Genomic DNA, 22,948 nt, shown 5'->3' with positions numbered 1-22,948 from the left:
TTCTTCGCTTTAGTGTGTGCACTTTACGTTATTTATACTTGAGATATCGCTTTTCAACAGTAAAAGTTCCAAATTCGCTGGAGCCCTTTGTTATAGTGAAGCAATTGAGGGGGAACAAATAGCCTAAAACGGGTCTTGAACAAGTGACCACGTGGAAAAACACACGTTCCAGTTCCAGACCAATTGACACGCAGTAGGCTCACATTAAGATCATTTATATTTTCAAATAAAATGTTATTTCCCGCCCAGACATTTGACAAAGTTTAGTGACAAAAACTCATGAATCATACGCTATGTGAGAACACATTTATGGGCAGAGCATAGGCGCGCTCTAAACTTCGCTCATCCACACTCACTTGAAGTACCGCGCAGCAGAGCAGCAGGGAAGTGCTGTGGCCTCTCTCGATCTTTTGGGAAAATAAAAGATGGTATCAGCTCTAACTCGTCTGCTGCTCATCACCTGCGTGATTCTACCTTTCCATGGAGCAGAGAAATTGAGAAAGGCACTTGACAGGAAGGATGTTGAATACGAAAAGGTAAAAAAACCCATCTCAAATCAACTATTGTGGGTTAAAGCTACACATCCCTCAAAGTGCCGCAACTACCGAATCTCATCCCGATTAATTTAACCAATGTTTAAGCCTTTAATTGTTGCAATTTCCTTTCATTATTTCACCATTTAGAATATCAAAACGTTTTTTTCAAAGATGTTTGCTTTTTAGTGATTTTCAGTTCTATACCTACTTTCATCATTTTGAATGTGCTATGGATGATTGTTGCCACGTTGACCAGTGGCCACTCGCTAATGTTCTTTCAATATTATATGGCATGTTGGGCATAACTGATGCAAACAAGAAGTTGACAAAGGCCCAGCATGCAGAAGAATAACAAAGACCCAGACAGAAGTCATGAGTGGTCTGACCGGTTCATTGTTCACTGGGCACAGACGTCATTTCAACGTCGAGTTTGGATTTACATTTGGTTCAGTTGTCAACTATCTTGAATTCAACGTGAAATCCACAAACATGTTACCATGTCATTGGATTTCGATTAAACGTTTTTTGGGGAAAAAATACGAAATTCCATTATGTTGATTACTTTTTGCAAATCCAATGAGTTTTCCACGTTGATTCAACTCCTCACGTTGATTTAGTTGGGGTTTGAGCTACATGGAAACGACATTTTCAACCAGTTTTTGTCCAGTAGGTTTAGCCTACTGTAAAATAGTGGGTGGGTCCTTTGGTGTACTCCTAGTTTAAACATCTGACGAGCAGTAAAGGACTGCATGGTAATAACTGAGTAATGTTGTTATTATCTGTCTAGTGTACTGGAAACGATGCAGACAAACCAAACTGCACCAGAATCTCTGCTGAATCCGATTCAAGAACCTCTTATTTGAACAACATGGTAATAATCTCATCCTTTCCAGAGCATATAGCTTTTTTTCTTGTCAATGTAACGTTACTGTGTATTATGTGTGTCTTTAGCAGCATGCTCTCACATTGGCTTGAAGTCTGCACATTGTTTGCTGAGACATCACCTTTTCCGCTATTTTAGGTCTTCTTTTTTTGTCCAGCTCGTTTGAAAAGTTTGGATCTGTGTGTGGTGTGTTGGAGATTTCCCAATGTTAGTCCATAGTTGCAATAACAGTCACTTTCTCCGTTATCACAGCAGTAGTATGTTTGTCTGTGTAAAGTATAAACGCCGTATATTATACTGCTACTGCAGTTTGTTCAGCACGTTTCAGAAACAGAGGTTCCTTTCATGACGTTTGAAATCTCTCCAGAAATACATCAAACCCGAATAAACATCTGAGACATTCATTCCCTCAACTGTGGTCTTCTAATGATATTGGATCCAGTCCTGTATGGCTCAGTTGATAGAGCATGCCAGGATTGTGGGTTGGAGTCCCTGGACCACCCATATGTAACAATGCATGGATTAAAGTTTCTGCTAAATGGCATATGGTAATAAAGGATAATAACCACATTCAAATATATGTATAGTCACAGAGGCATTTACATATTGTCACTTATAGGCTACTTACTGTATTGTGTATCTCAAATCCCATGCCTGTGCTCAAGTGCTTTTATAGGAGAATACTTGGTTTATCTTAGTCACAATCTGTCATTTCACCAGCATGACCCTGGTACTTTGTTTGGTGAGCTGTGGGACCCAGACACATCACTCCCCCAGCCAGAACAGACCCCCAGGTGACTCCATCATTGCCACTTAATGGCAAAAATAGACCGGGGTCTCGTTTTCCAATAGCGATGGAATGTAGGCGAGTGTTTTAACGATGCATCTTTCCTACAAAGGCCGAAGATATATCAGGCGTTTCCCTAAACACCATACAGAGAGAATCGTCGCGAAGTGTATCGTTGGAGCACATGTTGATACTGTTAGGATCGAAAGAAAGCGAGTGCTGCTCTCGGATCAGCTTTCTCCATCAAAATCTTTCCTTAAAGTTATAATGATTTCACAATAACGACGACGGAACAGTTCCTAGACCTAGAGAGATATTACTACTTATGGCTGGAAATATTGAGGGGTATTATTCTAATGATAAATTTGCACAAAATCACTTATTTGGCAGATCATTGTGCACATGTTAGGCTACACATCATAGAATATGTTGAGGCAAATTAAAGACAGCAAAATGAAATGTATTTCAATATGATTGAAATAGGCCTATAGCTTACTGTTTATATTTTAATGCGGTCATCTCTCATTGAAACATATTTTTATATGTCGCTAGTTTGTATCATTTGCAAAGACAGTGGCAACTTAGAATTTTTGTTCTGAAGTTGTCATGCTCACAGAGACAGATGTGATTGATTCTATGTTTAGCGGAGATCTTCTGTGTATAAAGTGACGTGTGAGGGCAAAAAGGCATCTTTACGGCACGCTTAGCTGTTCTATGAGTGGTCTGAGGCAGGTGTTAGATTTCGAGCGTTTTCAAGTGCAACGTTAATAACGATGGTTTAGGGAAACAGCTCGGAGATATAACGATGCTCCTACGAAGGTTCTAACAATGAACTTAACTTTAAGATGCTTTTGGGAAACCGGGCCCAGGTCTCTTCAAGCCTGGTATATTGCTCACTATACCATTTGTGTCTCGACAGCTGGAATTTAAATGCGACATGTAATTCCATAGTCTACCCCATTTTATATTTGATTTTGGCATTCCTGAAATTCTCATTGTCTAAAAGTAATATGAACAATATCAGCTCAAATTAGTTCTTGAAATAACCAGTTCACTGTAATATAAGCTGAAGTTGTCTTTGGTTTCTTTTTTGTTATAGAAGACTCAGGCTTTGCACAGCACAGCACAGCACAACCTAGCACAGCACAGCTGCATGACTAATAAAAAGCGGACATTTTCCTAGCCGATTCTCAACGGTTACTTATGACTTCATTGAGCACTGGCTAATTTGTTCCTATGTTTGTTTATATCCTTTGAGTGAATGTTCTTGATTTGAGAACATGGCTACTTTATTTATTCGGATACAATGTGCTTAGCTAAGAGTATCACAAGTTTGTATGTTAAATACTGGACTCTAGGCCTAGTACATCAGACAACTGCACAGAAAAATACTTCCTGATTTCCCCCCATTTACATTTACTCAGTTGCTGATTCACCAAGTATATCTACATATGAGAGTCTTGCGATAAATAGTCATGTTAGAGAAGCATGGTTTCTCTCTCTGTGTGTGGTATGGGTACTCTGGCCAGCCAGCCTGTCTGTATGTGTTTGAGTCACTGTGAGTAAGAGGGAGCATCTGTTTAAACAAAACAGAACTGGACATTGAATCATGCTGGTCTGTCTGTTTCAAGTCACTGACTGACCACAAACACAGGAACACAGATTTACACTCTGAATTCCTGATGAATTCACTCTATCACTCATGTATTTTGGTCACAAAAGGCCCAGACATTTGACATCTTCTTTTGCACTTTTGTGATTAGGAGTCAAGTCCCCCTGGACACAAACTGGTTGAATCAGTGTTGTTTCCACATCATTTAAACAAACAAAAATGAATGTGATTGGATTGTGATTAGTGTGGTTATTAGAACAGTCTGTTTCTCCTTCTTGTTCCCCATTATAACAGTGTCTCTCTCCCTCCCTCTCTCATTCTCCAGTACAACAGCTGCCCCCAGGGTCCGGCTGGCACCCCTGGCAGGGAGGGTAACCCTGGCACCAATGGCATCCCTGGGACCCCTGGCATCCCGGGGCGCGATGGCATCAAGGGGGAGAAAGGAGAGTGTGTGAGTGAGGTGTTTGAGGAGCCCTGGAAACCCAACTACAAGCAGTGTGCCTGGAACTCACTCAACTATGGGATCGACTTGGGCAAGATAGCTGTAAGTGGCTGGCAATGCTCATTAGACAGGATCTGGGGCACAGAGTAATATAGTTACATCAGCATTATTACTATGTTGATCATCCATAATAATGTTGATTGTGTTCGTTTAGAGAAAAGCATTCGTTAAAATGTTATTTTCATTTGCTCTTAAGCCTCTGTACTAACAGTATAATTACTGTTAACAACATTGTATTATTCACACTGAATTGAAACGAGACATGAATACAAAACATAAAACATTGAAGATGCCATCATTGGATGCTAGTGTCTCCACCTCTCGTGTCTCCCCTGTAGGACTGTACATTCACCAAGCTGCGTTCAGACAGTGCCCTGCGTGTGCTCTTCAGCGGCTCCCTGAGGCTGAAGTGTAAGACAGCCTGCTGCCAGCGTTGGTACTTCACCTTCAACGGAGCTGAGTGTACAGGACCTCTGCCCATCGAGTTCATCATCTACCTGGACCAAGGCAGCCCTGAGCTCAACTCCACCATCAACATACACAGAACCTCATCTGGTAATCAAGCTTACACTCACTATATACAGAACCTCATCTGGTAATCAAGCTTACACTCACTATACACAGAACCTCATCTGGTAATCAAGCTTACACTCACTATATACAGAACCTCATCTGGTAATCAACCTTACACTCACTATATACAGAACCTCATCTGGTAATCAACCTTACACTCACTATATACAGAACCTCATCTGGTAATCAACCTTACACTCACTATATATAGAACTTCATCTGGTAATCAACCTTACACTCACTATATACAGAACCTCATCTGGTAATCAACCTTACACTCACTATATACAGAACCTCATCTGGTAATCAACCTTACACTCACTATATACAGAACCTCATCTGGTAATCAACCTTACACTCACTATATACAGAACCTCATCTGGTAATCAACCTTACACTCACTATATACAGAACCTCATCTGGTAATCAACCTTACACTCACTATATACAGAACCTCATCTGGTAATCAACCTTACACTCACTATATACAGAACCTCATCTGGTAATCAACCTTACACTCACTATATACAGAACCTCATCTGGTAATCAACCTTACACTCACTATATACAGAACCTCATCTGGTAATCAACCTTACACTCACTATATACAGAACCTCATCTGGTAATCAAGCTTACACTCACTATACACAGAACCTCATCTGGTAATCAAGCTTACACTCACTATATACAGAACCTCATCTGGTAATCAACCTTACACTCACTATATACAGAACCTCATCTGGTAATCAACCTTACACTCACTATATACAGAACCTCATCTGGTAATCAACCTTACACTCACTATATACAGAACCTCATCTGGTAATCAACCTTACACTCACTATATACAAACCCTCATCTGGTTACAGATTATACCACCAACATGTATAGCTCATCCGGTAAGTGGAACGGAGCTAAACTGAGCTATTGTAGCCTAGTGGTAGCCATTTGTTTGTGGTGGTATTTTGCTTATATATCTCAAATGTGAAATCTATTGTAGCCTTAAAATATGAACAATATCTCTACCATTACTGTTTAAATTCTACTGTGAAGCAAGACATTTTGCATATGCATGCCCACTTCATAGTTTTCTGTAGCTGCCAAGTTCACCAGTGTAGCAAGACCAAAACAAAGCCATTAACAGCCCTCATATTGGCACACATACGGCAGTGTGTGTGTTCAATGTAACTCAGGAAGTTGTCTTGTAAATATACCTCAATGACCTTAGTACTTTTCTCAGTGACACTTTGCCTTAAGTTGCCTTTATACCCTTTTAACTATGCATTAATGAGTGTAGAAACAACACTTTGTTAACAGTCGTTAGAGTAACTCCTCTTCTTGTCTTGTCCCAGTTGAAGGGTTGTGTGAGGGGATCCGGGCAGGCCTGGTGGACGTGGCTATCTGGGTGGGGACCTGTGCTGACTACCCCAGAGGAGATGCATCTACAGGGTGGAACTCTGTATCCAGGGTCTTCATAGAGGAGCTGCCCAAATGAGGCCTTCTTTATTAAGTGATGGGACCAGGCCCCATAGAGAAAGAACCCCTAACAATCCTTCTGAAGCCTTTGACTACATATCAGTTTAGTTTCTGGATGGGTTCCTAGTCTTTGACAATGTCCTCTGGCCAATCAGACAACTTCAGTTGTGGCTAAATCCTACTACAGTATCACTGATGTTCACTTGAATGTTTTGTACTACAGCACATGGGTAGGGTCTAGTTTATTGGCCACCTGAAATTAGATTTATTCCTCATTAGTCCCATTCCTGTTTAATAAGGCAAGATTTTGAATTACTGTCAATTAAGTCATATATTATATGAATCATGCATTGTGTTACTCATTACACTATAACATGTTTTCCTATCGGATATGTTTTTTGAAAATGGGTGAATTCATAAAGAAATGCATGGGTAGATATATTTTTCAAGTGACAAGTTAACACGACACAGCTTTAAAATGTTATCTGAAGCAAAATAAGCTAACAAATGTTTTCCTATCAGAGAAGAACATCATTTGAACATTGGTTTATGCATTACCAGGTAAATTAATAAAGAAATGCATGTGTTAATATCTTTTTCCAAGTGAAAAATGAACACAGGACAGCTGTTAAAATGTAATCTGAAGCTACAAAAAGCTAACAAATGTTTTACTATCAGAGAACTTTTGTTGAACATTGGTTTATGCATGACCAGGTGAATTCATAAAAAATGAATGTGTTCATATCGTTTTGAAATGACAAGTGAACACAGCACAGCAAAATGTACAATTATCTGAAATGAAAAAGCAACATAAAGCATTCAACTTTAGTAGAACATTTTACCTGAAAATGAACTAATGCCAATTCAACACTGATATTTCAGATTAAGACTTCTGAAATTAACATTATTTCAAAGATGTTAAACAGTGTAATCAGTCATCTGTGATCATTTCCTATGACATAATTATATGCACTACAGTATGACACCAATACATTAAATAAAAACAAATTGGGCGTACATTAGTCCCCTGAAAATAGCAGGTATGCTTTTAACACACACACACACACACACACACACAGTACTCACATCACAGCCAGCAGCATTGAAATGGTTCAGTTTGCTTTGATGTTTCACACCCACATCCTGTATAGTACCTCCAGTGAGGTCTGTTCTTCTCTGATGCATCCAAGGAAGAGACAGAGACCAGTCTTTAATTATCAGCATTGTCAACATCATGTTTTGACTCGGCTACCAGAGGTGCATCCAGGTGACATGTCTGCTTCAGTTGTCCAGTTACCTGCTGTGACAGTTCTGGAGACCTCTGTTCATGGCTTATCTTATCTAGCACCACATACACTGTCTGAGTCCCTTCCTATTTGTGGTCTTTCCATGGCTGTCTCCTTAGTCCTCCTCACTTCTGGCCCATCAGGAAGCGAGACACATTCTCATAGACCACGAAGGTGATACAGCAGGCTGGGGTGACACGGATCAGGTTGGGCACCATGCCTTTATAGAACCCTACAGCTCCCTCATTCCTGTGGAGGAGGGGCCAAAAGAAACACAGTAGTCACTATGTGGGAGGGGAAAAAAACAGATTGAAATGGCAGCATTGGAATGGGCGTTAGCAAGCTTTCTCATGGCTCTCTGTAGGGTTAGAGTTTGAAGCTGCAGATCTTTGTTGCTTCATACTGTTATGTTACCTAACCCATGAACATGTTTATATGCCCAGTTAACAGTCAATTATACCAAGTTTTGGCAAGTTAACCTAAAACTAGCTGTTTTCCCTGTATGTACAGTTAACCAACAGTGTGGTCTTGGCCTACCTCCATGTCCTCCCGACCACATCCAGGACTCCATTGTACTTATTATGCTGGTCCTGCAGGCGAGCCCGCACCACCTGGTAAGGGTATGTGGTAGCCACAGCAAATATTTTGGATAGAGCTGCCATTGTGATATATTCCAATGGATTCTGGTCAGACAGAGAGAGAGAGAGAGAGGTGGTCCTTCTGTAGCTCAGTTGGTAGAGCATGGCTTTATTTAGGTTTATTCCCCATGGTTGGTAGTGGGTTCGATTCACTCTGCAGGACCACCAGTTTAGCTTCGAAGAATGTATTCAACTCCTCACATGACTGTAAGTCGCTTTGGATAAAAGCGTCTGCTAAATGGCATATATTATTTATTATAGGTTGGAGGAATGATTGCCTGTGAGTCACTTCTTTCATAAGCATTACGGTAATTCTTCCAGAAATCCTGCAACACTTAGATGTGGGTTTTCTTTATAAGTACTTTAAAGGTTTATTCCCCATATGGTTGAGTCATTCAAACTAGGTGTGGTTATAGAAGTCTTAATGTTTCCTCACTCTGCAGTCTGCACTCACCAGTTTAGCTTCTGAAGGCATTTTCTTGTATTTGTTGTAGTCTCTCTTCAACTCCTCATAGGCCATGAACTGCAATGCCCCGTGTGACGTGCCAAATAAACCAGGAACATACCCCTGGAGGATTAAACACTGGGGTCATTATCTGTACCTGACAAATAAACCAGGAACATACCCCTGGAGGATTAAACACTGGGGTCATTATCTGTACCTGACAAATAAACCAGGAACATACCCCTGGAGGATTAAACACTGGGGTCATTATCTGTACCTGACAAATAAACCAGGAACATACCCCTGGAGGATTAAACACTGGGGTCATTATCTGTACCTGACAAATAAACCAGGAACATACCCCTGGAGGATTAAACACTGGGATCATTATCTGTACCTGACAAATAAACCAGGAACATACCCCTGGAGGATTAAACACTGGGATCATTATCTGTACCTGACAAATAAACCAGGAACATACCCCTGGAGGATTAAACACTGGGATCATTATCTGTACCTGACAAATAAACCAGGAACATACCCCTGGAGGATTAAACACTGGGGTCATTATCTGTACATTATCTGACAAATAAACCAGGAACATACCCCTGGAGGATTAAACACTGGGATCATTATCTGTACCTGACAAATAAACCAGGAACATACCCCTGGAGGATTAAACACTGGGGTCATTATCTGTACCTGACAAATAAACCAGGAACATACCCCTGGAGGATTAAACACTGGGGTCATTATCTGTACCTGACAAATAAACCAGGAACATACCCCTGGAGGATTAAACACTGGGGTCATTATCTGTACCTGACAAATAAACCAGGAACATACCCCTGGAGGATTAAACACTGGGGTCATTATCTGTACCTGACAAATAAACCAGGAACATAACCCTGGAGGATTAAACACTGGAGTCATTATCTGTACCTGACAAATAAACCAGGAACATACCCCTGGAGGATTAAACACTGGGGTCATTATCTGTACCTGACAAATAAGCCAGGAACATACCCCTGGAGGAATAAACAGTGGGGTCATTATCTGTACCTGACAAATAAACTTTGAAATGAAATGTTATATATTATCTTCCAAATCCAATTGATATGATCATGGTATTTATAATATTGAAAAATACTTATAGCTGATTTAAAGACACTAATATCTTGAAAGACCATTTATCCTATCGACTACCCAGGCTGTTCAATTCCAATCCTGGAGGTCCGAAACACTTCTGTTTTTGTTTCTACCTGGTAGTTAATTGCACTCAACTGGTGTCCCAGGTCTGAATTAGTCCCTTATTAGAAGTAGAGGATGACAACCAGAAGTGTTTTGGGCTTAGAGGACTGACATTGATCAGCCCTGCCCTGTGCACGATCTACTCCTACTAGCACTACTAACTACTTTATTGAGGAAAAAATGCACTTATTACTATGACTGTGAACAGCTGTGTAAAGTAGTTAAGAAAAAATAATTGAACATACTACTTAAGTAGTTTTTGGGGTAGCTGTACTGGTTTGGTGCAGTCTGGATTGCCTAATATAAGGAATTTGAAATGACTGATACTTTTGCTTTTTATACTTAAGTATATTTTAGCAACTACATTTACTTTTGATACTTAAGTATATTTAAAACCAGATACTTCAACTTTTACTCAAGTAGTATTTTAATGGGCGACTTTCACTTGAGTCGTTCCCTATTAATGTATCTCTACTTTTACTGAAGTATGACAATTTGGTACTTTTTCCACCACTGACTGAAATGTTGTTGTCTCACCTAGCTAAAGATGAATGCACTAAATGTACGTCCCTCTGGATAAGTGTGCTAAATTGCTCAAATGTAAAAATGGATGTACTGCCCCCTAGTGGTAGTCTACAAGACATTCATTCAAATTTGATGCAACTACAGTACATACTGTAAAACTTCAATAAAAGCAAATGACCAAATTCACATAGAAATTTGAGTTATAGGTATGTCACTCATTGAAAGCAAGTCTAAGAAGTGGTACATCTGTTCTATGTGGCTATTTCTATGCTTCTTGTTCTTAAGTTTTGTTTTGCTTCTTTTACTTTTGGTTTTGTACACCAGCTTCAAACATCTGAAAATACAATATTTTGGGGTATGGAAAAGCTATTTCACAGCGGTTTAGATGATACAATGATTCTCTACACTACACTAAATTAAATTAGGCTAACTCAAATCAAAGTTTATTTGTCACGTGGGCCAAATACAAACTTACAGTGAAATGCTTACTTACAAGCTTTAAAACCAACAGTGTAATATATATATATTTTTTATAGGTATTAGGTGAACAATAGGTAAGTATAGAAATACAAACAACCATAAAAAGACAGTGATAAATAACAGTAGCGAGGCTATAAAAGTAGTGAGGCTATATACAGGCACCTGTTAGTCGGGCTGATTGAGGTAGTATGTACATGTAGATATGGTTAAAGTGACGATGCATATATGATGAACAGAGAGTAGCAGTAGCGTAAAAGAGGAGTTGGCGGGTGGTGGGACACAATGCAGATAGTCTGTGTAGCCAATGTGCGTGAGCTCTGGTTGGTCGGGCTACTTGAGGTAGTATGTACATGAATGTATAGTTAAAGTGACTATGCATATATGATAAACAGAGAGTAGCAGCAGCGTAAAAGAGGGGTTGGGGGGGAATACAATGCAAACAGTCCGGGTAGCCATTTGATTACCTGTTCAGGAGTCTTATTAGAACTACACTGCTCAAAAAAATAAAGGGAACACTTAAACAACACAATGTAACTCCAAGTCAATCACACTTCTGTGAAATCAAACTGTCCACTTAGGAAGCAACACTGATTGACAATAAATTTCACATGCTGTTGTGCAAATTGAATAGACAACAGGTGGAAATTATAGGCAATTAGCAAGACACCCCCAATAAAGGAGTGGTTCTGCAGGTGGTGACCAGACCACTTCTCAGTTCCTATGCTTCCTGGCTGATGTTTTGGTCACTTTTGAATGCTGGCGGTGCTTTCACTCTAGTGGTAGAGTGAGTCTACAACCCACACAAGTGGCTCAGATAGTGCAGCTCATCCAGGATGGCACATCAATGCGACCTGTGGCAAGAAGGTTTGCTGTGTCTGTCAGCGTAGTGTCCAGAGCATGGAGGCGCTACCAGGAGACAGGTAGGAGATGTGGAGGAGGCCGTAGGAGGGCAACAACCCAGCAGCAGGACCGCTACCTCCACCTTTGTGCAAGGAGGAGTAGGAGGAGCACTGCCAGAGCCCTGCAAAATGACCTCCAGCAGGCCACAAATGTGCATGTGTCTGCTCAAACGGTCAGAAACAGACTCCATGAGGATGGTATGAGGGCCTGACTTCCACACGTGGGGGTTGTGCTTACAGCCCAACACCGTGCAGGACGTTTGGCATTTGCCAGAGAACACCAAGATGTTCACAGATGAAAGCAGGTTCACACTGAGCACATGTGACAGACGTGACAGTCTGGAGACGCCGTGGAGAACGTTCTGCTGCCTGCAACATCCTCCAGCATGACCGGTTTGGCGGTGGGTCAGTCATGGTGTGGGGTGGCATTTCTTTGGGGGGCCGCACAGCCCTCCATGTGCTCGCCAGAGGTAGCCTGACTGCCATTAGGTACCGAGATGAAATCCTCAGACCCCTAGTGAGTCCATATGCTGGTGCGGTTGGCCCTGGGTTCCTCCTAATGCAAGACAATGCTAGACCTGATGTGGCTGGAGTGTGTCAGCAGTTCCTGCAAGCGGAAGGCATTGATGCTATGGACTGGCCCGCCCGTTCCCCAGACCTGAATCCAATTGAGCACATCTGGGACATCATGTCTTGCACCACAGACTGTCCAGGAGTTGGCGGATGCTTTAGTCCAGGTCTGGGAGGAGATCCCTCAGGAGACCATCCGCCACCTCATCAGGAGCATGCCCAGGTGTTGTAGGGAGGTCATACAGGCACATGGAGGCCACACACAATACTGAGCCTCATTTTGACTTGTTTTAAGGACATTACATCAACGTTGGATCAGCCTGTAGTGTGGTTTTCCACTTTAATTTTGAGTGTGACTCCAAATCCAGACATCCATGGGTTGATAAATTTGATTTCCATTGATAATTTTTGTGTGATTTTGTTGTCAGCACATTCAACTATGTAAAGAAAAAAATATTTAATAAGAATATGTCACACCCTGACCATAGTTTGCTTTGTATGTTTCTATGTTTTGTTTGGTCAGGGTGTGATCTGAGTGGGCATTCTATGTTGTGTCTAGTTTGTCTGTTTCTGTGTTTGGCCTGATATGGTTCTCAATCAGAGGCAGGTGTTAGTCATTGTCTCTGATTGGGAACCATATTTAGGTAGCCTGTTTTGTGTTGGGTTTTGTGGGTGGTTGTCTCCTGTGTCAGTATTTGTACCACACTGGACTGTTTCGGGTTTTCACGGTTCTTGTTTTTGTAGTTTATTCATGTATAGTTTCTTTATTACGCGGCAGCGTAGCCTAGTGGTTAGAGCGTTGGACTAGTAACCGGAAGGTTGCGAGTTCAAACCCCCGAGCTGACAAGGTACAAATCTGTCGTTCTGCCCCTGAACAGGCAGTTAACCCACTGTTCCCAGGCCGTCATTGAAAATAAGAATATGTTCTTAACTGACTTGCCTGGTTAAATAAAGGTAAAAAAATTAAAGAACCATGAATTATAACCACGCTGCATTTTGGTCTGCCTCTCCTTCCCAGGAAGAACCCCGTTACAGAATATTTCATTAATTCAGATCTAGGATGTGTTATTTTAGTGTTCCCTTTATTATTTTGAGCAGTGTATTAGAATTTGAGCAACCAAGAAATGTCAGAGAGATTTCTGCATCTTTAATAGGCGTGGTGTCTATTTGCTTTAATCACTTATACACAATCTGTGCTTATTAGAGACAGGTTTCTATCTGAGCCAGGCGACTATTTCCTTAATCCACACAGCTTTGCTCAATCAAAAGTTGAAAGGACTACCACACTATTTATTGTGACCAGTATAAACATTATAATAACGAATTGTAGATCAGACTTGCAAAGACTAGCGTGCCTATCATACACCCTAATTTCGCGCATCAGCTCCATAGAGAGCTCCATTTGATCTCGTGTTTTCTTTTTGGTGGCGCCATGGCTGGCAACAATGACAGTCTGGCAACAATGACAGAATAAATGTAAAAAATGTTGACTGTGGAAAGATCAGAGCTTTGTCCATGGTGACCTCGTAAACAATTCATTTAGACCCAGCGTTGATTTAAAACAGATGTTTATTTGCTGAAGTGTTTGCCGGTGCCCGGCTATTAAAAAGGACAGGTGGCTATTTGAGTCAGCGTTAAATTGAAGTTTTATGGTACATTGCCTAATTTTAGGCTGTGAGGGATCATAAGGAGAAAACATGTTTACATATGACACCATTCACATGTCCTGCACATTCACTGGACCTGACCTGTAAGCAGACAAGAGTCCTAATAATCTCTATTCAGAATAGACATCATACATACAGATGACAAAACCTGGGTTATACTGAGCCTCACCCTGTACAGTCCAGGTATCCCCTCATACCGGTAGATCTTCACCAGTGCATCCATCATCCCTTTATACTGTTTCCTGGTGGGATCAGCGTTATACTGCAGCACCAGGCGAGTCTTAGTCACCCAGATAGGGTTGGTTAGGGTGAGAGTCAATACACCTGGAGACGGAGGAAACAGAGGTGAGTTTCTGAGCTAACACACACACACACACACACACACACACACACACACACACACACACACACACACACACACACACACACACACACACACACACACACACACACACACACACACACACACACACACACACACACACACACACACACACACACACACACACAGCTACATAAGTGTACAACATGAATTAAACCAAACTACAAACTCTACATTACATGGAGCCTGTGAAGCATGGAGCCGGTGAAGACATCCCTATCTCATTAAGTTTAATTAAAGTCACTTGAGGTTGGTAGAACACGACACAGAGCAGTCAGTGTCTTTCTTCCCTTTACCATTGTCTGGCAATGAGTGCAGTGCATTAGTTTATTCTACTGAGCTCTCTAACATCATTAGGCTAGGGTAAATCAAATCACATGACTGTATATAGCCAAAAAAATAATAAAAGGTCAGAAAATTGACCAGTTACTGTATACATATGTACTTTTTCCTGAGTCAGAAGAGTCAAATATTTTGTTCCAACCAGTCAGTCACACTCCTGATTCAACTAATCAAAGTCTGGACTAGAGGAGCAGACTATGATATGTTTATTTAGCTGTGTAACGGTAACTGTTTGATTGGAATGAAAGCATGGACCGAGCCACACTGGTCCTATGCGGATAGATCAAACAGTGTTGACCTTCGAAGTTGTGGTTATAGACATTGTATTGACCTCACGTCACCATCAGTGTGTGTGTCCCTGGGGTCTAGACAAAGGCAGTACTAACCTGCTTGGGCGGCTGACAGCAGGTGTTCTGTGGCACTCAGTTCAGACTGACGCCCTTCCTTAGTGTACTCCTTGATGGCATTGTAACTGTGGGGGAAGGTAACGCACAGTACAGAAAATTAATTGGACACTTCAATAGACAAATCCCTAAGCTACCATTGCTATTTAAAAGTGCTATTATCAAGAGTCATGTTAAGTTATGAGTTCATATTTGATTGGATAGATCAGGGGATTTCAAACTGGGCTGGGGGGGGGGTTAATGTGAAAAATAATGATTTTATGAATATCGCTAGCTGCAACAGAATACCATCGTGGATACAATTTTTTTACGTCTCCGTGTCCAGTATGAAGGAAGTTAGAGGTAGTTTCACCAGCCAATGCCAACTAGGGTTAGCGTAATGACTTGAAGATTACACTAACAGTTAGCATGCTAGCTGTTTTGTTCAACCCGCTCTGGGAAAGTAGATAAATGGCTTCATTGCCAAAATCTCAAACTACCCCTTTAAAATTGAGGAAATAACAGTAATTGGAGCTAATTTGTTTTTTTTTCTGTATAGAAAATTCTTAGGCGGGCTGTGGTCATTTTCAGGACAGGAAAACTGTTTCAGTGTTAACTTAAACAACCAAAACCAGATAGAAAACATGCAGAAAATATATTGAACTATATATACAGTACCAGTCAAAAGTTTGGACACACCTACTCATTCATGGGTTTTTCTTTATTTTACTATGTTCTACGGTGTAGAATAATAGTGAATATATCAAAATCTATGAAATAACACATATGGAATAATGTAATAACCAACAAAGTGTTAAGGAAATCAACATTCATTTTATTTTTGAGATTCTTCAAAGTAGGCACCCTTTGCCTTGATGACAGCTTTGCACACTCTTGGCATTCTGGGGCGGCAGGTAGCCTAGTGGTTGGGCCAGTAACTGAAAGGTTGCTAGATCGAATCCCCGAGCTGACAAGGTAAAAATGTGTTGCTCTGCCCCTGAACAAGGCAGTTAACCCACTGTTCCTAGGCCGTCATTGTAAATAAGAATTTGTTCTTAACTGACTTGCCTAGTTAAATAAAATCAAAATGTAAATTCTCTCTCAACCAGCTTCATGAGGAATGCTTTTCCAACAGTCTTGAAGGAGTTCCCACATATGCTGAGCACTTGTTGGCTGCTTTTCCTTCACTCTGCGGTCCAACTCATCCCAAACAATCTCAATTGGGTTGAGGTCGGGTGATCGTGAAGGCCAGGTCATCTCATACAACTCTCCTTCTTGGTCAAACAGCCCTTACACAGCCTGGATGTGTGTTTCTGGTCATTGTCCTAGCGGGAAAAAAATGATAGTCCCACTAAGCCAAAACCAGATGGGATGGCGTATCGCTACAGAATGCTGTGGTAGCCATGCTGCTTAAGTGTGCCTTGAATTTTAAATACATCACTGACAGTGTCACCAGCGAAGCACCCCCACACCTCCTCCTCCATGCTTCAGCCACACATGCAGAGATAATCCGTTCACCTACTCTACGTCTCACCAATACACCGCGGTTGGAACCAAAAATCTCAAATTTGGACTCATCAGACCAAAGGACAGATTACCACCCGTCTAATGTCCATTGCTTGTGTTTCTTGGCTCAAGCAAGTCTCTTCTTCTTATTGGTGTCCTTTAATAGTGGTTTCTTTGCAGCAATTCAACCATGAAGGCCTGATTCACGCAGTCTCCTTTGAGCAGTTGATGTTGAGATGTGTCTGTTACTTGAACTCTGTGAAGCATTTATTTGGGCTGCAATTTGAGGTGCAGTTAACTCTAATGCTGCAGAGGTAACTCTGGGTCTTCTATGGCGGTCCTCACGAGAGCCAGTTTCATCATAGCGCTTGATGGTTTTTGCGACTGCACTTGAAGAAACTTTCAAAGTTCTTTACATTTTCCAGATTGACTGACCTTCATGACTTAATTAAAGTAATGATGGACTGTCGTTTCTCTTTGCTTATTTGAGCTGTTCTTGCCATAATATGGACTTGGTCTTTTACCAAATAGGGCTATCTTCTGTATACCACCCCTGTCACAACACAACTGATTGGCTCAAATGCATTAAGGAAAGACATTCCACAAAGGAACTTTTAACAAGGCACACCTGTTAATTTAAATGCATCCCAGGTGACTACCTCATGAAGCTGGTTGAGAGAATGCCAAGAGTGTGCAAAGCTGTCATCAAGGCAAAATGTGGCTACTTTGATGAATCTCAAATATAAAATATATTTGTTTAACACTTTTTTGGTTACTACATGATTCCATATGTGTTATTGTGTTATGTGTTGTTGTCTTCACTATTATTCTACAATGTAGAAAATACTACAAAATAAAGATAAGTAGATGTGTCCAAATTTTTGACTGGTATTGTATATATTTTAAATATTACCATATTTGAGCACTAACAATCCAATAATAGCTAGACAGTCAGGGATTTTGTTATAATGTCTGAGCAGCAGAACACAGCATTAAGCATTGCAAAATGCATAGAATTGCTGGAAATTAGCTTTAAAACTGCAGAATTGTCTCTTAGCTCCATGCCAAACTGTGTAGAATTGCTGTAAACTAGCTTCAAATCTTCAACATTTTATGTCAGCTCAATGGCAATATTTGTAGAATTGTAGAACATTTGATTTTGTAAAAATAAAATAAAAATGTCTGCAGTTTACCTGGTGAAGAAAAGTAACAAAAATAAATAAATCATTTTAAACTGGGATAGACTATTGAAACTAAAATATATGTCAGCTGATGGACTGTCATGTCATCCAGCTTCATATTGTAAAGTTATTATCCCTGAGAAAGTAGACTGGTTTTACTTATTCTGGTTATACATACAAGAAGAAGTAGAGACCCCATGATGCCCCAGCACCCCAGATGTTGGGGGTGACTCCTTGGTAGAGTCCTCGGACCCCCTCCTGCTGCCACACATTTCTCAAACAATGAATAATGCCATTATATTTAGGTCTCAGGTCCAGTCCATCACTCACTGAAGGAAAAAGACAAGGCAGGGGAAAACATGCACTGTCAGAGTCAACAGAACACCAACTGTCCATTCAAGTTATAGCCAGGTAGCAAGCTACTCCTATGTTATTACCATGTGCCGATTGCATAATTTTCAGGTTCTTACACCTGTCAAAGGTAGAAGTTAGCTAGCTGCTGAAAATACTTTTTAGTCAGGACAAATAAACACCTTGTAGCTAAGATTTTTAGAGCCACACATTGACATAAGTTACCTGCAAACCTGATTTTGACTAGGTCAAGAGGGTGAAGCACCAATGTTGACACGACTCCTCCACTGAGTCCTGCAACCAAATTCTCTATTTTGACATGGCTATAGACTTGCTGGATATGTCCAGTTATGGAGAAAGGTGTGCTACTTCCATGGGATCCCGAAGAAGCAGGAAGTCCTGTAGCAGGACTCATGTTTACCTAGTTATTCTGTGAATTTAGCTAGAAGGTAACGTCAGCTAATGTTACTTGATTCTTCCGATTTTATTCAACTGAACGCGCACGCTACCGTGCTACTGTAAAATCTAATCCCGGAATCCAAAAGGCACATACTTGAATTAACCACATCATATTTTAAGACGTTTTAGTGACCCACGTTTTTGTCATGTGGTACAAGCTACATTTATGTTTGGCACGACCTTCCCAAATGACTAGTTCGCAGCAGATATGCCCAGTTCAAAACAACTGGTACTCAGACCTCGGAAACCTCCGACTTCCGTGGGTTCAAGATAATTGGGAACTCGGAAAAACGAACTCCGCCTGAAAAAACGGTCATCCAACTCGGAATTCCAAGCCGGGAACTCGGGCCTCTTTCTCGAACTCGGTCATTCCGACCTTAAGATCACTGACGTTTTTTTTTAAATTCCCAGTTGTCTTGAACGCACCAAAAGCGCCAATACGTTTTAGGAAATGTGACGCAATGTGGAGGACTTTACTATCCCACAATGCAACAGTAAAAGGAACACCCCCAACCACCAATCCTCTAGATGGCAGTCTGCAGATTTGCAACAATCGCAGCTTGTGTTATGAAGCTGTGTTTACGTTGGTGAACTAAAATTGTAAACAAAATGAGTTGCTTATGGATGGGTAACGTAAGTCCTGATATGTTATTATAACAACGTTGCATGCATAGAAAACTAGCATTAGCATATCCTAGCTCTTGTGTGACTCCCACTTTAGGATAGCTAGTGTTACCTCCCCTCAGTGCGACCACTGTGATAACAACTAGCTCGTTAGCTAATAGATGCACCCTCACTGACAAGCCCCAAAGAGCCGCTAGTCTAGTGAAGACTGTCATTTCCAGGTGATAAAGACCACACCAAGTCAGTGACCCTGAACGTTTGAGAATATGTTCAGTTGAATGTAGCTAGCTAGCTAGAGTGTAGAGTACAGAGTGTAGGCAACTTACAGTAGCTAGCTAGAGTATAGGGTTTCTGTTAAACTTAGTGTTTTTCTCTCATCCCCTGTAGTTAGAGCCTTATATGGACGAGAAGTTCATCTCTCGTGCATTCGCCACCATGGGAGAGCTTGTGGTGGGGGTGAGAATCATCCGGAACAAAATGAACTGGTAAGACGGGAGAACATTAGGCTACTACAATAGAAGGGTTATGACTGATGCAGACTTTTTTTTGTCTTTGGGGATGTCTTGTAGCTACTGTATTACTATCACTATTCAATAACAATAAATTGCACAACGATCAAACACGACACCTATGTGTTTTGGTCCTTCTCCACCTTGTCTAGGGGTGCGGCAGGCTATTGCTTTGTTGAGCTGGCAGACGAGGCCACTGCTGAGAGGTGTCTCAGGAAAGTTAACGGGAAGCCTCTCCCTGGAGCCACACCGGTACAGGGCCACCACATACACACAGCACTTAAGGATTCCACATTGATTTCCAATCCCGAATCAACCCATAGCCCCTACCTACTACACCTATTTCAGGCACTCTGAGAGGATTGGATATGTATAGGGCATATGGTGAACTATTGATATACCCATTAACTTTATTAGAGATAAATAACGTCTGGAATAATCCATTCTGAACAAAACACTCTCTTCTCTACAGCCAAAGAGGTTCAAACTAAACCGCGCCACGTACGGAAGGCAAGGAGAGAACAGGTATGTACTGCATGCCACTGAACTGACTTTGTCCAGGGACTAACAGAGCCTCCCTTCATACAGTAAAGGTAGTTGTGTGTAGATGAAAGAAGACACTTTTACTCCATTTGTTTGGTATGTTCAAGTTGTTGTCTCCCATCACAGATGTAGGACATATCCCAAATAATCCACACGTTTCATTCATTACTCATTATTAATAGCATATTGATTTTTAATAACCTTTATGAATAAACGTGATATTTTTCTTTCCTGTAAAAACAGAGGTGGTTACTCAGACAACAGGTACAGTCAGCCATACTCGTACAACAACAACAACCAGTACTACCAACAGTACCCTGACTACTACTCCAACTGGGGCTATGACCAGAACACAGACAGCTACGGAGGTTACAACTACAACCACTATGACTATAGCAACCAGGTGTGTTCTCCCACCCCCTCTACTCTACCCTTCTTTACATATAAATAAGCTGTACCATTCTAATGACCACTGAATATGTGATGTTAGAGGTTAATAACTGTGGTTCTCAGGGTTAGGGTATGGCTGTTGTGAGTAAAGACCTTTTTTGTTTGTTTTAGGGTTATGGGGAGACTGAAGATGATGGACTGGAGTGTGAGTGCTCTGTTTTCTTTCATTTCTCTCTTTCTTTCTCATTTCGCTCTCAAAAAAGCAGCTTAAGTATTTGACACTATTTGACATAATGTATTGAACCCAGGCCTGGAGTATAGCCTTCAAACTGTCCAGTCTGTCTGATCTTTAAGGCTCTCGGGCTGTGCCCCTTTGTCTGTGTGCCTGACTGTGTGTTCTTACTGTGTGCCTTGTGTGTGTGCCTCCTGCAGACCCCATGGTGGCATTGGATGTGGTGGCTGCCAACAGGCAGTACATGGAGGAGAGTGAGGAGCTGTATGATGCCCTCACAGACTGCCACTGGCCTGCCCTGGAGCCTCCTGGTCCTACTGCTGTTGCACCATCCAAGGCACAGTAGAGCTAGCAGACCCCCTGGTCGACAGACAGCAACAGTCAGACTCTCTCAACCTCTCGATGTGGATTGTTTGGAACAGCCCAGTGTGAAGGTTCAAAGGGTAAAGGCATCTCGTCCTGCCTGCCAAGAGTAGCTGGTCTTCAGTGTATGGTACTCTTGCAATGGGCTAAGCTAAGCGAACAGACCACAGTGTATGATTCGTGTGATTTGTGTGAACCCAGCTCCAGTGACTGAAAGGATGCTCCCCTCATGTTTGAATTTTTATTGCTCACCTCCACTCATTTCTTTTGGGTTATTGGGCACTGGTTTTGTTCCAATTGATTGCCCAATGAACAGGCTTGTTTCGGTGCTTGATGTCTTTGTAATCATCTTAAAGGACCGCAGTGCGAGTATGAGCCTCTGTCTTTTCCCTCCCTCACATAGCTTCCTTTTCATATTCATTGTCCACACTGGAAAATAGAATAAGATTGAAATATATTATCCCTATTCGACACCCTATTCAACCTATTGATTATCTATCTAGGGTCACTTGCTTTTTATTGTGGAGTGGAAGACTGTGTAGTGGGTGTTTTAAACCTTTCTCCTCCATGTTATAATTTGAAAGCTGTGGTACAGACAGGATTGTTGATTCTGCTTTGTGTAAATATTCTTCAACAGAAGACAATGTGGAGGTGCGTGTATTCATTCTCAATTCATCAGTCGCACTTTATAATAACTTACATGAATAATACGTTATAAATGCTTCATAAATTCATATATATGCTTTTTCGTGTTTTCATATAATGAAATACTTTAAGTAGTTTATGAATGCTTATTCATTAAAGTTATTATAAAGTGGAACTGTTTCATCAATGTCAAATGGAATGTCCTGTTTAGCAGGATATGATGGTATTCTTTAATGCTAGTCTACGGATCACCTCATATTACTGTAGTAGAAATACAGTATCAGATCAGCTCTTTCAGTGTTAATTAGCTCCGAGACCACATGCTGACTACAGCAAAGAATATCCGTATCTACAAGCTCACATCACCAGTGTTCATATGTCTTGCTTTTGAAGATAAATACATGTGACATTGATGCTCTGAGACTGACATGTATTAAAAGCTCATTTTGATACATTTAATTAATTATATAACATATTTGGTTGTGAATTTATTGCATTTTTTTGTCTTTTAATTTGTTATTTTTCAGGAGTGTAGCTATGTCTTGAGGGGGGGTATTCCGTCCTAGAATCCTCCTCAATTATAGGCTGGAATCAGAATCCTGAAGTGAAACAGAGCCATTCGGGTTGCATCCAGCTACCTCAGTCATTCCACACACCCAGCCCCAGAGAGTGTCTATCGTTGCAGACTGTTCTCATAGACTAGATGTAGCATAGTATACGTACATCCGGGACACTCAAATGAGTATATTATGTTTAGTTTGGTATGTTCACATAGAAGGGTTCTTATGGCAAAAATGAAAGTAGGTTGGTCGGGATGGGTGGGTGGGTGGATAATGTGAATGTCTAGCAACCTGAAAGTTGCATGTTCAAATGTCATCATGGACAACTTTAGCATTTTTAGCAAATTA

The 22,948-nt window shown here is 41.1% G+C and overlaps 3 protein-coding genes across 4 annotated transcripts; 2 read left to right on the top strand and 1 right to left on the bottom strand.

Annotated features, from left to right (window-relative positions):
- The first annotated feature begins 228 nt into the window (after positions 1 to 228).
- On the top strand, positions 229 to 7,386 carry LOC123997962 (collagen triple helix repeat-containing protein 1-like). 2 transcript variants are annotated; one of them, XM_046302717.1, is made up of 5 exons: positions 229 to 536; positions 1,324 to 1,407; positions 4,144 to 4,362; positions 4,659 to 4,875; positions 6,246 to 7,386. In XM_046302717.1, exons 1-5 carry the CDS (start codon positions 426 to 428, stop codon positions 6,386 to 6,388), a joined length of 774 nt encoding a protein of 257 aa, XP_046158673.1. In that variant the 5' UTR covers positions 229 to 425; the 3' UTR covers positions 6,389 to 7,386. The 2 variants fall into 2 exon arrangements, with proteins under 2 accessions (XP_046158673.1, XP_046158674.1); XM_046302718.1 differs by lacking the exon at positions 1,324 to 1,407 and having other exon boundaries at positions 250 to 536.
- Positions 7,387 to 7,416: 30 nt separating this feature from the next.
- LOC123997961 (mitochondrial folate transporter/carrier-like) lies at positions 7,417 to 19,183 on the bottom strand. Its single transcript, XM_046302716.1, has 7 exons — positions 18,501 to 19,183; positions 18,103 to 18,253; positions 15,241 to 15,326; positions 14,300 to 14,454; positions 8,748 to 8,861; positions 8,193 to 8,338; positions 7,417 to 7,904 (listed from the first exon to the last, which is right to left on the bottom strand). Exons 1-7 carry the CDS (start codon positions 18,688 to 18,690, stop codon positions 7,781 to 7,783), a joined length of 966 nt encoding a protein of 321 aa, XP_046158672.1. The 5' UTR covers positions 18,691 to 19,183; the 3' UTR covers positions 7,417 to 7,780.
- A 40-nt stretch (positions 19,184 to 19,223) lies between these two features.
- Positions 19,224 to 22,508, top strand: LOC123997963 (tRNA selenocysteine 1-associated protein 1-like). Its single transcript, XM_046302719.1, has 7 exons — positions 19,224 to 19,367; positions 19,746 to 19,843; positions 20,020 to 20,119; positions 20,340 to 20,392; positions 20,654 to 20,813; positions 20,972 to 21,005; positions 21,233 to 22,508. The coding sequence occupies exons 1-7, from the start codon at positions 19,344 to 19,346 to the stop codon at positions 21,376 to 21,378; spliced, it is 615 nt and encodes a 204-aa protein (XP_046158675.1). The 5' UTR covers positions 19,224 to 19,343; the 3' UTR covers positions 21,379 to 22,508.
- The last annotated feature ends 440 nt before the right edge of the window (positions 22,509 to 22,948 follow it).

This window comes from Oncorhynchus gorbuscha, linkage group LG15, assembly GCF_021184085.1.
Source record: "Oncorhynchus gorbuscha isolate QuinsamMale2020 ecotype Even-year linkage group LG15, OgorEven_v1.0, whole genome shotgun sequence".
Classification (NCBI taxonomy): domain Eukaryota; kingdom Metazoa; phylum Chordata; class Actinopteri; order Salmoniformes; family Salmonidae; genus Oncorhynchus; species Oncorhynchus gorbuscha.
This window is presented reverse-complemented; position numbering and strand designations above follow the sequence as displayed.

What these genes read in the sequence shown, in the direction of transcription:
- LOC123997962 (XM_046302717.1), top strand. Translation starts at nt 426, where the DNA reads ATGGTATCAGCTCTAACTCGTCTGCTGCTCATCACCTGCGTGATTCTA. An exon ending in CCTCTTATTTGAACAACATG is followed by an intron (nt 1,408 to 4,143) that starts GTAATAATCTCA and finishes CTCATTCTCCAG; the next exon opens with TACAACAGCTGCCCCCAGGG. An exon ending in TCGACTTGGGCAAGATAGCT is followed by an intron (nt 4,363 to 4,658) that starts GTAAGTGGCTGG and finishes TCTCCCCTGTAG; the next exon opens with GACTGTACATTCACCAAGCT.
- LOC123997961 (XM_046302716.1), bottom strand. Translation starts at nt 18,690, where the DNA reads ATGAGTCCTGCTACAGGACTTCCTGCTTCTTCGGGATCCCATGGAAGT. An exon ending in AGTCAAAATCAGGTTTGCAG is followed by an intron (nt 18,254 to 18,500) that starts GTAACTTATGTC and finishes TTTTTCCTTCAG; the next exon opens with TGAGTGATGGACTGGACCTG. An exon ending in GCTGTCAGCCGCCCAAGCAG is followed by an intron (nt 14,455 to 15,240) that starts GTTAGTACTGCC and finishes CTCCGTCTCCAG; the next exon opens with GTGTATTGACTCTCACCCTA.
- LOC123997963 (XM_046302719.1), top strand. Translation starts at nt 19,344, where the DNA reads ATGAGTTGCTTATGGATGGGTAAC. An exon ending in CTCTCCCTGGAGCCACACCG is followed by an intron (nt 20,120 to 20,339) that starts GTACAGGGCCAC and finishes TCTTCTCTACAG; the next exon opens with CCAAAGAGGTTCAAACTAAA. An exon ending in TGAAGATGATGGACTGGAGT is followed by an intron (nt 21,006 to 21,232) that starts GTGAGTGCTCTG and finishes TGCCTCCTGCAG; the next exon opens with ACCCCATGGTGGCATTGGAT.